This window comes from Rhinoraja longicauda, chromosome 16 (assembly GCF_053455715.1).
Source record: "Rhinoraja longicauda isolate Sanriku21f chromosome 16, sRhiLon1.1, whole genome shotgun sequence".
NCBI classification, from domain to species: Eukaryota; Metazoa; Chordata; class Chondrichthyes; order Rajiformes; family Arhynchobatidae; genus Rhinoraja; species Rhinoraja longicauda.
The window spans coordinates 11,815,180-11,830,340 of record NC_135968.1 but is presented as its reverse complement, the minus strand read 5'-3'; the positions used below and the strand labels follow the sequence as shown (position 1 = coordinate 11,830,340).

Genomic DNA, 15,161 nt, shown 5'->3' with positions numbered 1-15,161 from the left:
AGTTACTCCAGCACTTTGTGTCTTTTCTTGTAAACTAGTACCTGCAATTCCTTGTGTCTACATAGAACAGTACAGCACGGGAACTGGCCCTTCGGTCCACGACAGAATGAGGAGGAGTTTCAGGGTGTGATATATTGCCCATAGAATCCTTTCAAATTAATGACAACATGAAAGATGTTCTATTAATACTGCCATTTGTTTATTCTTAGATACACAATTTTTCTAGACTAATGCATGATTTGGCTTGTTGCTAAGCATATTGACTTGAAAGGTGGCATGATAAGGGCGTAGGTCATAGAACCTAGAACAGTACATACACAAAGTGCTGGAATAACTCAGCGGGTCTGAAGAAGGGCCCTGATCCGAAATATCGCCTGTACATGTCATCCAGAGATAGACACAAAGTGCTGGAGTAACTCAGCGGGTCAGGCAGCATCTCTGGAGAAAAAGGATGGATGAGGGTCTCGATCTGAAACGTCACCAATTCCTTTTCTCCAGAGATGCTGCTGGACTGGGTTAGAGTTACTCCAGTGTCCAGGAAAAGTCACAATTGTGATTCACAGCATCAGACGCATTAAATTATAAAATACTTCCAGCACAGTATGAAAGTCTGAAGAAGGGTCTCGACCTGAAAACGTCACCCATTCCTTCTCTCCAGAGATGCTGCCTGTCCCGCTGAGTTACGCCAGCAATTTTTGTCAATCTTCGGTGTAAACCAGCATCTGCAGTTCCTTCCGACACAGAAAGAGTCCAGTCGGCTCAATGTGTTTGTGCCGGCTCTCTGCAAGAGAGCACTCTGTGAGTTAATCTCAGTCAAGGTTATGCTGGAAGTATTACAATTATTACTCTCAAACCAGCAAACCCACAGGCCCTGTGGTGGGGGCCCAGCTCCCTCAACCTCCCTAAGTGAAGTATCCTTTCAGTACTAATCGCATCTGATTTGTAAATGTTCCTTGAAATCAAATGGTGCGGTCTGAGCTAAACAGAAAAATGACAATCACCTCTTCCCGGCCGAACTGTGAAAATGAACTGAACAAGAAACACATGTGTATGCTTGGAATTTCGCCAACTTTCTTCTTTGTGGCGGTATTCAATTGGCACCTCATTTTATGGCCCAAACAGACTCACTTCAGAAGCAGTGACATGGATAGAACTACACATTGCAGTGGGATGGCCTGTTAAATATATGACATCAGTACCTTTTGATTGTGCCTTACACTTCCTAACGGTGCAAACAACTGTTTTAACGCTGCCTGAAGTCTCCAACATTGACTTGCCCTGTTAAAGCTCTGTCATCTAAGACTTGGTGTCAAGACGCAATCAATAGCACTGACTGTACAACGTGGTCTTCTGATCCAGCAACAGATTGGATTTTTTAAAAATCTTCTTGTGATTGAATTTCTCGATGCCCGTGTCCTTACTCATCCTTACAATTTTTGAGGCATCGATATTCCTCTTTTTTTCTGGCCTCCTATGCATCTCTGATGCTTTGGCCTTTATAAAGTCGTGTCACCGAGACATGAAATGAATGTAGTCAGGCTAATGCAGCAGGCACATCAATGTACGGGGTTGGTAAATTCCATTGGAATCAACCCAGGGGTGTTGAAGCAGATGTTGATTTGGTTTCAACTACAGGTCCACCACCAAATTTCCAGCACCTCCTTTAATCCAGACAAAATTACGAGAGCGCATTTGAAATCCCTCCGGAGGTCCCCCTGAAAACGCGGCGCCTGGACCGGGTGAGGCACCGATCTCTACGTCATCGGGACCTCCGCGGCTGATCATCGGGTCGACTTTGCCCCCGGCGGCCGGGGCTCTGGAACTCCGGCTCTGGCAGATCCAATCGTGTAGCGATTCCCTCGGCCATCTTTGCGGGACGTTATCTCGGCATCCTGAGCGGCCTAGGCGGACCATTCTGGTAGCGTTCGACTCCTCACGGAGGCGGTGACCTCCGTTGGTCCGGCAGAACAAATAGTCCAGAAAGGCTCTGGAACTAAGGGTGCCGGAAAATCAGTGGTGGACCTGTACTTGGATTTATATGGTGGCCGTAAACATGCCGTTAACCAAATGATGCTTAGCTTTCCGAGGAAGAATTAAGATGGGCGATCAAAAGATTAGTTATGCAGGTGAAGAAGGTGATGGGTTTAAGAGAGAGACCTTTTGGGCTGGATGGCTTAATGGTGGTGCAAATATAAAATGTGGAGAAACTGTGGAAGTTCCTGATTTGGTTGGTCTATCTTAAACGTCCCCACCTTTCCTCCGTTTTCTTTCAGAGCGGCCTAACTCCATTACACGTGGCAGCGCACTACGACAACCAGAAGGTGGCCCTGTTGTTACTGGACCAAGGTGCCTCTCCGCATGCAGCAGCAAAGGTACAGTGCGCAGACGGCCAGGAAACAGACACTAGCAACTCATGTGGAGAATGATCACTGTGGGGGTTGGCATACAGAACGGCCTTTGGTTTGCTTGTGTATACCTCGACAACAGGCCACTTGTTGAGACTCAAAATGCCGGAGTTGCCCAGCAGGTCAGGCAGCATCTCTGGAGAACGTGGAAAGGCGCCGCGTGTGGGAAGTAATTGTAGATGCCGGTTTAAACCGAAGATAGACACAAAAAGCTGGAGTAACTCAGCGGGTCAGGCAGCATCTCTGGCAAAAAGGAATAGATGATGTTTCGGGTCAAGACCCTTCTTCAGACTGAGAGTCAGGGGAAAGGGAAACGAGGGATGTAGACGGTGATATAGAGAGATAGAAACATAGAAAATAGGTGCAGGAGTAGGCCATTCGGCCCTTCGAGCCTGCACCGCCATTCAATATGATCATGGCTGATCATCCAACTCAGTATCCCGTACCTGCCTTCTCTCCATACCCCCTGATCCCTTTAGCCACAAGGGCCACATCTAACTCCCTCTTAAATATAGCCAATGAACTGGCCTCAACTACCTTCTGCGGCAGAGAATTCCACAGATTCACCACTCTCTCTGTGTGAAAAAAAACTTTCTCATCTCGGTCCTAAAAGACTTCCCCCTTATCCTTAAACTGTGACCCCTTGTTCTGGACTTCCCCAACATCGGGAACAATCTTCCTGCATCTAGCCTGTCCAACCCCTTAAGAATTTTGTAAGTTTCTATAAGATCCCCCCTCAATCTTCTAAATTCCAAATAGAGAGATATTTTGGGCTGGGCCCCTTTCACAGTCTGAAGAAGGATCCTGACCAGAAACATCGCCTTTCCACAATCTCCAGAGATGCTGTATGACACGTTGAGCTACACTAGCACTTTATGTTTTTCTGTAAACCAGCATCTTGAGATCCTTGTTGGGAATGTGCTGAAGTTATTCAATGTAATGTCTTTGGAGATTAGTATTAATGTTTTGGTAAACTGTATTTGAAATATGATTTTTTTTTTTTTAAATACATGGGGATTATATGAAATGAATACATGTTTTTGTTTATCCAAACATTTCCTGAGAACATTGTATCTATGGAAGATGGTGAGATTGTTGATGTGTGTGGGAGAAATTTATGTTTCCATCACTTCACATCTCTTTCACTTCAACACATCTCCGTTGAATCCAAAGTGAGATTTATCTCTTGTCTCATTGTTGGTTGATTTCATCTGATGTGATGGGATGTTGAGGTCACCAGCTAGATAACAAGGTGCCAGTTAACTTGATTTCACGAGAAAATATTGCATTCCCTGGTTCTATCATCTTCATTAGTTTCAGCATCTGGCCATCAATACCTGTTGCCGTGTTTATCTAAATGTTGTAAATGGATGCTGCATGTGGATTTTGGTGATGAGTAAGCGATTTTGGAGGTCAAAAGGTTTTATCAATTGGGTTGAAGTGTGGCAATGTGTATTCCTCTTGAAATCATGTAGAATAGACCAGGACATAGAAAGGAACATCGTTTGGTTCAGTTGTCTCCCATGAGCTTGCAGCTTGGGAAACATTCGTTGGTGTTAAATGTTTGCAAAGACATTTTGGATGCGACTTGGATGGATGCAAATAAACCAGTTAAATTTAAACGTGATATCTTATTGTGTGCCTTTCATTCTTGGCCTGTGAGCTTCTGTCCAGTCACGGTACCAATTTCTCTGGTCTACCACAGGACGAGAGAAAAACATTCGGCTCCTTGAACTTGTTCCATCATCAACTTAGATCATGGCTGTTCTAATTCTTAATTTCCTTTCCCTTGCCATTAATACGTTTTCTGATTATTCTATCTTAAGTCTAAAGTTGAAAATGTAACTTTTTCTGCGTATCATCCACACATTTGCCCATTCGTGTTATCTGAATTAAGTAAAACCAGACACAATTACACAACACACACACACACACACACACACACACACACACACACACACACACACACACACACACACACACACACACACACACACACACACACACACACACACACACAAGACGTAGATTGAATTTGATTTTTTAAAATTAGCAATATTACCCATTTGAGTTCAGGTTCAAGCCTGCAACTCTACGATTGTGATCCACAATCCATCTACCCAATGGCAATGCACATAGGCAGTGTTTAGTAATGAACCTTTGAATGTAATAACATTATAACACCAGTACTACCACTGTAACAATGCAATTGTAACAAGGAGGAAACCAAGGAAGGATGGGAGAAAGACACTGAAGATATGAAGAAGGCATAGTTCCCATTAGTACAAGTGTATCTGTTCATTACACTTTTAAAAACAAATGTTGTGGTTGAAGAGTCATGTGATTATGGCCATTCCTTACTTTTACATGAAACGTTGAATATTGAATTAAAAGACTGACCACAAAACAAGTTAGAAATGGAAGGAAGCACAGTTGAGATCAAAGACAGTTTGCTACTTTTTTTAATCAAACCACTTTATAGACCCTCCATTACAGTACCCAAATATGCCTTCAATGATTTCCACAAATGTCAACTCCATGTACGGAATGGTATTAACAAAGAGAAGGTACCTCCCCAATCCGTTCTACGTTCACCATTCCCCATTTTAAATTCTGTCCACCTTGGTTCTGTTGTGAACTTGTTTCTGGTGCACTCTATCATGTATTTATATGGCGGAAAATGTTCATTCCTTTTGCAACTTCATCATACCTGAACACCTTGGCTCAATTTATAAGTTTTCTACGATTCTACTGTTACGTGTCTTGTGACCAAAACAGAAAGTGGATTTAGGCGTGTAGTTTAGTAGTTTAGCCAGGCATGGAGATTTCACAAGTTCACAAGTTCATAACTTATAGGAGTAGAATTAGGCCATTTGGCCCATCGAGTCTACTCTGCCATTCAATCATGGCTGATCTCTGCCTCCTAATCCCAATTTCCTGCCTTCCCATAACCCTTGACACCCATTCTAATCAAGAACTTGTCTACCTCTGCCTTAAAAATATCCACAGACTTGGCGTCCACAGCCCTCTGTGGCAATGAGTTCCACGGATTAACTATCCTCACCTCCTTTTCAAAAGAGCGCCCTTTAATTCTGAGGCCATGACCTCCGGTCCTAGACTCTCCCACCAGTGGAAACATCCTTTCCACGTCCACTCTATCTGTGCCTTTCATCATTCTGCAAGTTTCAATGAGGTCCCCCTTCAACCTTCAAAACTCCAGCGAGTACAAGCCCAGTGCTGTCAAATGCTCATCATATGCTAACACACTCAAAGGCAAACCCTATTTATTTTGCAATATATTTCAGCAGATTTACATGCTTTGTAGATTTGTGTACCACGGTGATTGAAAATATTGTGCTGAGTTACTTGGCCTTTCCACCTCATTATCCGTTAATTCATCAGCATTCATTCGAACGAGGATACTTCCCAATTTTCTTTCAATGTCCCAATGGTGAGCCCCATGTTATCCAGCAGGGTCCTAATCAAGACGTACCATAGATCCCTTGAGTTCATCAGTGAAGTCATTCGTCTGCTGGCAATGGCACAAATGAATTACTATTGCATCATCATTTGGTACGATTTTCCAGGGCCATTCTTAGATTAGATTAGTTTATTGCCTTATGCACTAGGGTGGAATGAAATACCTTATTCACAGAGTAAACAGTATGCATATAGTGATGATAACTGTAAATAGAACCACAAGTGCAATACAGCAATAAGGTGCAAGATTGTAATTCAGAGTCTGCATTGTGCAAAAGAATATTAAAGTACAATAACAGAATAACCAAAGGAGGTTGAGTGAAGAGTGCAAGGCAGCACCTCTAGGAATGGGGTGTGAAAGAAGTGGTTGGTTCAGGACTCTGATAGCAGTGGAGAAGAAGCTGTTCTTAAGTCCGGATGTCCGAGCTTTCAAGCTCCTGTATCTCCTCCGAGAAGGTGGAAGAAAGAAAAGGGAATGGCCAGGGTGGCAGGCATCCTTGACGATACTGTGTAGGAAGGAACTGCAGATGCTGGTTTACACCGAATATAGACACAAAATGCCGGAGTAACTCAGCGGGCCAGGCAGCATCTCTGGAGAGAAAGAATGGGTGACGTTTCGGGTCGAGACCCTTCTTCAGACTGGATACTTAGATACATCCAGCCTTCCTGACGCACAAAGATGAATTAAATGAACAGGTGCAAAAAGATTAATTAAATACGCAGTTTTGCTGGTTTATTCAAAGATAAATTGGCAGTGTGCGACGTCTTTCAACCAATGATGTTTGTGCGTATTTTGGAAACTGAAGACCAATTTTACCTCGGGGAAGGATACATTTTGAACATGGTTTGCTTTTTTATGCTCAGTTAGCATGCTTTCTTTCTTTTTCTCTCTCTCTTACTCTTTTGTAGAATGGCTACACCCCCCTGCACATAGCTGCCAAGAAGAATCAGATGGACATAGCAACGACGCTACTGGAGTATGGCGCTGACACCAACACAGTGACCAAGCAAGGCATTACACCTGTGCACCTTGCTGCACAGGAGGGGCATGTTGACATGGTCTCCTTGCTCCTGACTCGAAATGCGGATGTAAACCTAGGAAACAAGGTCAGTGGCCCGCAAACTTTGTTCCTTGTGACCCCAGCTTCTGCTTTACTTTAGACTTTACAGATACAGTGTAGAAACAGGGCGATAGACAATAGACAATAGACAATAGACAATAGACAATAGACAATAGACAATAGGTGCAGGAGGAGGCCATTCAGCCCTTCGAGCCAGCACTGCCATTCAATGCGATCATGGCTGATCACTCTCAATCAGTACCCCGTTCCTGCCTTCTCCCCGTACCCCCTCACTCCGCTATCCTTAAGAGCTCTATCCAGCTCTCTCTTGAAAGCATCCAACGAACTGGCATCCACTGCCTCCGCGGTCACCCCGTACATTAACACTATCCTACACACACACACACACACACACACACACACACACACTAGGGACAGTTTTATCGAAGCCAATTAACCTACAAACCAGTATGTCTTTGGAATGTGTGAGGAAACCATAGAAAACCCATGTGGTCACAGGGAGAACGTACTAACTCCGCAGAGACAGCACCTGTAGTCAGGATCGAACCCGGGTCTCTGCCACTGTGAGGCAGCAACTCTACCGCTGCGCCATTGTGCATTGTTTATGGTTGACCGTACACAACATGCGCTGTTGTCACAAATCGCAAGGAGAAACACGGAAACATGGAAAATAGGTGCAGGAGGAGGCCATTCGGCCCATTCAGCACCGCCATTCAATATGATCATGGCTGATCATCCAAAAATCAATACCCCGTTCCTGCTTTTTCCCCATATCCCTTGATTCTGTTAGCCCTATCTATCTCTTGAAAACAGCCAGTGAGTTGGCCTCCACTGCCTTCTGCGGCAGAGAATTCCACAGATTCACTACTCTCTGGGTGAAAAAGGTTTTCCTCATATCAGTCCTAAAAGGCCTACTCCTAATTCTTAAACTGTGACCACCTGGTTCTGGACTAGTAACCAGTGATCTTGCTGGAAGGACTGATGGCTGCTCCAATGACAATACCTAATTTGGATTTGCAGAGCGGTCTCACGCCCCTTCATTTGGCTGCTCAAGAGGATCGGGTGAATGTTGCTGAAGTGCTGGTTAATCAGGGAGCTGCGATCGATCCACAAACTAAGGTAAAAACTTGGAAATACCCGTTTGTTTTTCTACTGAGTTTGGAGCTGACGTTTCATGTGAAGATGCTTCAGAACTTGGTTTAGTTTCGATTTTTAGTTTAGAGGTACAGCACGGAAACAGGCCCTTCGGCCCACCGAGTGGGCGCCAACCAGTGATCCTTGCACATTAACATTATCCTACACACGCACTAGGGACAATTAGCACATACACCAAGCCAATTAACCTACGTACCTGTAAGTCTTTGGAGTGTGGGAGGAAATCGAAGATTTGGGAGAAAACCCACACGGTCACGGGGAGAGCGTACAAACTCCGTAGTCGGGATCGAACCCGGGTCTCCGGCTCTGCAAGCGCTGTAAGGCAGCAACTCTACCGCTGCGCCACCAATGCCACCCTATGACTCTATCACTCCTGTTCTAATGGTGCAGGAGATCAAAGGTTTCACTGCAGGAGAAGGTGACGGCGTCTAAAGAAAGAGAGATGTATGTTCCAAAGAGTTTTAAAGTAAGACAGGTACTTCTGAAATGTAATCATTATTTTAATATTAAAAGCACAGTGAGAAATATGGACCAACCGAAGTCCCAAAGACAGCATGATCAGTTTAGTTTATTGTCACGTGTACTGAGAAACAATGAAAAAATTGCACGCTAACCAGTCAGCGGAAAGACAATGCATGAATACAATCGAGCCATTTACGGTGTATAGATACATGATGATGGGATAACTTTTAATGCAAGGTAAAGCCAGTAAAGTCCGATCAAAGATAGTCCGAGGGTCACCAATGAGGGAGATAGTCATCCAGAACTGCCCTCTCTTTGTGGTAGGATGGTTCAGTTGCCTGATAACAGCCGGGAACAAAGTGTGCTGGGATGAAACTGGGCATGAAATCCTGTGACTGGATAACAAGCCAGAAATTCATCCACTGGTGCTAACTGCACAAGAGTGCCATTGAGAAAACCTTAAATTGCAGCTAAGATTCTTGGAGGAATGTACGATGAAACAAAATAATTAGATTTAAGTATCTTGGTAACTATTGATTATTATAGCCAGCATTGACAAGCTGAAATTGGTCTGGTAACAGCGCAGGGCAAAACTTTACTAATGGATCAAAGTTAAAGACTTGAGTGTGGATTTGTCAGCTTTGATAACTATTGGTTCCAGGCATAAAACGCCCTTAACAAATGGGAGATCGAGAACACAACAAAACCTAACATAGACAGATAACATAAATATTAGACCAAAGACAGGCACAAAAGCTGGAGCAACTTAGCAGATCAGGCAGCATCTCTGGAGGAAAGGATTAGGTGACATTTTGGGTCATGACCCTTCTTCAGACTGAGAGTCAGGGGAAAGAGGAACAAGAGATATAGACGGTACTTAGGAGAAATAAATGGAAGATATGCAAAAAGCACCGATAATCAAGGAAGTGGAAGCAAAGTTCAGAAGTGTCATTTTCACCATTGTTGGGTGTGGAAGAGGTGACAGCAGGTAAACAGAGGAACTCAACCGGACAACCGTAACACTAGTATGATGACTCGGGTGAGGGAGTGATGGATTGAAAGGGGATGCAAGGGTTACTTGAAGTTGGAAACATCAATATTCATACCGCTGGGTTGTAAGCTGCCCAAGCAAAATATGGGATGCTGTTCTTCCAATTTACCTCAGTTTGGCCTCACTCTGACAGTGGAGGAGGCCAGAAAGTTCAAATATTCATCTATTTGAAACAATTATATCACTGTCCAAACATAAATACAAAATGCTGGAGTAACTCAGCGGGACAGGCAGCATCTCTGGAGAGAAGGAATGGGTGACGTTTCGGGTCGAGACCCTTCTTCAGACTGACGTCGGGTGAGAGGGAGATACATAGATATGGAAGTGTGAGGTGTGAAAACAGGACAAAGGGGATTGAGATCAAGGAGCATCTAGAATAGATCATTGGGCTTATCTATAGTATTTCTTGAGACTGAATTTCCCAGAGTTGCTTTTCTTTTGCAGATGGGCTACATTCCACTCCATGTCGCGTGCCACTATGGGAATGTGAAGATGGTCAACTTTCTTTTGCAACATGGCTCTAAAGTGAACGCCAAGACAAAGGTTAGTTGACTTCAACTGAGTATTGACACGCGGCATAGTTTTAAACCGACTAAACCTTGTCTTCTTGTGCCACATTAAAACGCCGTCTCCTCTTGCCTTCCTCCAGAACGGCTACACTCCTCTCCACCAGGCAGCACAGCAAGGACACACACACATCATAAACATCCTCCTCCAGAATGGTGCCTCTCCGGATGAAGTCACAGTGGTAAGCCGGTAGCAAACGTTCACTTGCAGGCAATTGGTTTCCCTCGAATTGACCGATTTGTGGATAAATCAGAAACTACAAAACAGAAGGTGTATCATCGAACAACTCTCATTGAATATCAAAGAGCGTGGTGTCGGAAGCAACTGCAGATGCTGGTTTACACCGAAGATAGATGTAAAAAGCTTGAGTATCTCAGCAGGTCAGGCAGCATCTCTAAAGAAAAGGAATAGGTGATGTTTTGGGATGAGACCCTTCTTCAGACTGAGAGTCGGGGTGAGGGAAACCAGAGGATCATGATTATCATCTAAACCGCACCGAAGGATGGCAATCTCCTTCGTCAAAGCGGTCTGATAAGACAGGTGCATTTTGGAACATGCAGATAGTTCCACGATGATCATTACATATCAGCTTTTTATTCTAGTTGCAGAATTTTATTAAATTAATTGGATTTAAATTCCTCAGCCCCTTTGGTGAGTTTGAATTGTGATCGAGTTGTTGGTCTGCATTCCTGGAGAACAAGTCCAGTAGTCACTGTGTCATTGTATCCCAGCCACTCTCTTGCTGGGCAATAATGTCATATTGATTCATTCACTGGAGGTATGGTCAGTCCTTAAATCAATAAACTATTCCAGCTGTGCATTAGATGTTTTGGGATGTGTAGGAAAATAACTGCAGATGCTGGTTCAAATCGAAGCTAGACACAAAATGCTGGAGTAACTCAGCGGGTCAGGCAGCATCTCAGGAGAGAAGGAATGAGTGACATTTTGGGTCGAGAGCCTTCTTCAGACTGATGCCAGGGGAGGGGGCAGGACAAAGATAGGATGTAGTTGGAGACAGGAAGACTAGTGGGAGAACTGGGAAGGGGGAGGGGAAAGAGAGGGACGGAGGAACTATCTGAAGTTGGAGAAGTCAATGTTCATACCGCTGGGGTGTAAACTGCCCAAGCAAAATATGAGATGCTGTTCCTCCAATTTGCGCTGGGCCTCACTAAGACAATTCTCCGACACTCTCCCTCTCTCCTATCTCTCTCCCTTATCGCTCCTCTCTCATCTACTCTCTCCTGTCTCCTCTCTCTCGTCTCTCTCCCTCTCTTGTGCCCAGTTTCTTGCTTATAGCCTCCATTTCTCTGATTGTTTTCAGTGCTGACCAACGATAATTAGACGACATAGAATGTATTTCAATGCATTTTTTTAACATCATATGGTGAGGAATAGAGGACAATAGGCAATAGACAATAGGTGCAGGAGGAGGCCATTCGGCCCTTCGAGCCAGCACCGCCATTCAATGTGATCATGGCTGATCATTCTCAATCAGTACCCCGTTCCTGCCTTCTCCCCATGCCCCCTGACTCCGCTATCCTTAAGAGCTCTATCCAGCTCTCTCTTGAATGCATTCAGAGAATTGGCCTCCACTGCCTTCTGAGGCAGAGAATTCCACAGATTCACAACTCTCTGACTGAAAAAGTTTTTCCTCATCTCAGTTCTAAATGTTCCTCATCTCAGTTCTCAGTTATCTTTTAAACCTTTTGTATTCGGGAGAAAAATCTGCAAATTTATCAGTGGAGTTTGAAAGGGACGTTGATATTGAACAAAATTATAGTCTCAAAATCTGTGCGTCTGATTGATTTTATGTTTTATTCTAACCATGCAAGCAGATTATCTTTCTTTGGTCGTAATAGTCTTTTTCTATTTTAGAACGGGAATACAGCGTTGGCCATCGCGAGGCGGCTTGGTTACATCTCGGTGGTTGACACATTGAAGGTGGTCACTGAGGAAACCTTGACCACCACAATGGTAAATACAGCTTCGTCCCGGCCTGCTTTTTACTTTCTGCGTTGTGATCGCGTAGCACGTGGATTTTATTTCAGCTAGCGCGATATTAAAATGGTGCAGTTGAACGCTGAATAATAGGCAATTCCTAACTCTCCATATTTTTTAAAAGCCGCTCTATTTTTCCCCAGTTTGTGACGGAGAAACATAAACTAAATGTTCCTGAAACCATGAACGAGGTACTGGATGTATCAGATGATGAAGGTAAGCCAATAGCTCAGTCTATTTTAATATTTGTAGAAACAAGGGATTGCAGATGCTCGTTTGCTTTGTGTCTTATTTCAGTCCTTGCTTCCCTTATTTGGTTGTTGTATTCTCACTTCTTCTCTTTCTCTCTCTCACTGTACCCGATTAGCCAACTTTTGTGTCCCAATTTTCCCTTGTTTCCAAAATATTTGTCAAAATGCTGGAGTAACTCAGCGGGACAGGCAGCCTCTCTGGAGCCTCAGCTGCCGGTCCCACAAGAGTTACAGCATTTTGTGTCTATCTTCGGTGTAAACCGGCATCTGCAGTTCCTTCCCACGCAATCGGCTGTACCCTCTCCATTGAGTTTTTGTTTGATGTGCAGATGCTGGTTTAAACCGTAGACACAAAATGCTGCAGTAACTCAGCAGGACAGGCAGCATCTCTGGAGAGAAGGAATGGGTGACGTTTTGGGGTCATGACCCTTCTTCAGTCTGAGAGTCAGGGGAGTGGGAAACTAAAGGTATGAAATGTGCCTGTTCAGTCTGAAGAAGGGTCTCGACCCAAAATGTCACCCATTCTTTCTCTCCAGAGATGCTGCCTGTCCCGCTGAGTTACTCCAGCATTTTGTGTCTATCTTGAGTTTTTGTTTTTCGTGATAGTCACTATGTTTACTCAAAAGCTTATGCTCCCAGTAATCCTTTAGAGCATTGCTTTTATAATTAGAGGTCGTGTCTCTCTGCTGGGTCACGAGATGTTGAAAAATGGATCACTATTAAATATTGGATCCACAGAGAGGGGAACCTTATTATTTTTTGGGTTGGATAGTGAACCAGTTGCCTGGGGGGGGGGGGGGGGAATTGAAACCTACTGCTTTGGAACAACTACATTTTGACAAACATTTGCTTATTGTTAAGTCTGAAGCATAACTTTGTTGACTTCTTTGAGAACACTGTCCCCCCAATGATTGCTTTAGACTCTCTAGCCATGTTTGAGAAAGAACTCGGAATGACTTTGGTAATATCGTGATCTTTGTTCAAACCACACAGTTCATCAGGCCAGTGTCCCTGAAAATTTCATTGAAGCCGAGTATTTATCAGATGGTGAAGAAGGTATATATATTTTTCTCTGTTGCTCTGATGGTTTAACAGCGTACTGCGTGTGTGTTTTACAAAGAGTGTGACTAATGCACCAAGGCCTCACTTCCTTGCTGGCTGCCCCGGGATCCGCTTGCTGTGCCTGAAACTAAACCCTAAACCCGAATGTGTGTGTGGGTGGGTGCTGTGATCCTGCTCGAGTATGAGTTGGCCAGACTGCTTGCTCAGCTACAACTGTGGGGTAACTGCAACTCCAGTCTTCACTGATCTTTATACTCACCAGAATCACGGTGGTCCAATATCCGCTGCACAGTTTTGTCGTGAAAAAAAAAACCGCGAACAGAGGCGGCCGACCATACTCACACGCTTATTTTCTTTGGAACCTCGCTGGTGTCTTCTTGGAGAATGACACAAGAAGCTGGAGTAACTCAGCGCGACAGGCAGCGTCTCTGGAGAGAAGGAACGGGTGATGTTTCGGGTCGAGACCCTTCTTCAGACCCGAAACGTCACCCGTTCCTTCTCTCCAGAGACGCTGCCTGTCCCGCTGAGTTACTTCAGCTTTTTGTGTCTATCTTCGGTTTAAACCAGCATCTGCAGTTCCTTCCTACACATCTTGTTGGAGAAATCGGGTACCCGATTAACTCATTAGTAAATTCTTTTGAAAATGAACAGACACCAATGCAAAAGTAATTCTTCGGGCACAAACTGATCTGAAGCCACACAAGTTTTTGGAGGGTTATTTTTCCCCTTTGAGAATCTATTACAGTAATTGGTGTGAATTGTGCAAGACCACGCAACTTGACTCTCAATGTCCTGCATTTGATTATCCCAAAGAACCTGAACTAGACTTGACCTCAGTCTCGAACTTTGACTCTGGCTGATTTAAAAAAAAATTAGCATTAATCCACTGGATAGGGGTATCATTGACAAGACTATGAACGTCACTAAATCCCGCAGAGGAGATAATGATAGGCCTTTCCCTTGAACTACTGCACTCTGGTAATGGCAGGACTCCCACTGTCCAGCCTGAAAGGGCGTTTCAAGATCTTAACCCAGCAAGGTGGGGAAAAGGACACATGTCAGGTCAACGTGCTCTATGCAGGGAAACTGGAGGAGGAAAGGACACATGTCAGGACAACATGCTTTATGCAGGGAAACTGGAGGTGGAAAGGTCTCAAATGCCCATTCCCTTTATCTTTCGGGGATTTTGGTGTTTAGTTACTATTGAAGAAGCCTTGCGAAGAAGTGCCCCGGTGTATCTTGTGAAAAAGTGTACACTGTGTGGCTAGAGTGCTTGAAAGGATGAACACCTCTGTGTTAATGGGTGGGTGTCTTCTTTGGTGTGGATGGTGATGATGCTCCATTAATCCCAGTGAGTGAAAAGTGTTCCATCGTATTCATTGCCACAGACAGCTGTGGAGGCCAGGTCAATGGATATTTTTAAGGCAGAGATAGATAGATTCTTGATTAGTACGGGTGTCAGGGGTTATCATATCATATCATATATATACAGCCGGAAACAGGCCTTTTTGGCCCACCAAGTCCGTGCCGCCCAGCGATCCCCGTACATTAACACTATCCTACACCCACTAGGGACAATTTTTACATTTACCCAGCCAATTAACCTACATACCTGTACGTCTTTGGAGTGTGGGAGGAAACCGAAGAT

The 15,161-nt window shown here is 44.2% G+C and overlaps 1 protein-coding gene across 29 annotated transcripts in view; it reads left to right on the top strand.

The window, feature by feature from the left end:
* ank3b (ankyrin 3b) overlaps nucleotides 1-15,161 on the top strand; it is a 515,038-nt gene that overhangs the window by 375,106 nt on the left and 124,771 nt on the right. For 28 of the 29 annotated variants that reach the window (XM_078413212.1, XM_078413210.1, XM_078413236.1 and 25 more), the window contains 7 exons: nucleotides 2,274-2,372; nucleotides 6,795-6,992; nucleotides 7,988-8,086; nucleotides 10,080-10,178; nucleotides 10,285-10,383; nucleotides 12,078-12,176; nucleotides 12,344-12,416. In XM_078413212.1, coding sequence (XP_078269338.1) covers nucleotides 2,274-2,372; nucleotides 6,795-6,992; nucleotides 7,988-8,086; nucleotides 10,080-10,178; nucleotides 10,285-10,383; nucleotides 12,078-12,176; nucleotides 12,344-12,416 — 766 coding nt within the window. Of the gene's footprint in view, nucleotides 1-2,273; nucleotides 2,373-6,794; nucleotides 6,993-7,987; nucleotides 8,087-10,079; nucleotides 10,179-10,284; nucleotides 10,384-12,077; nucleotides 12,177-12,343; nucleotides 12,417-13,494; nucleotides 13,508-15,161 lie in introns of those variants that run through there. The other variant, XM_078413225.1, reaches the window with a different exon arrangement.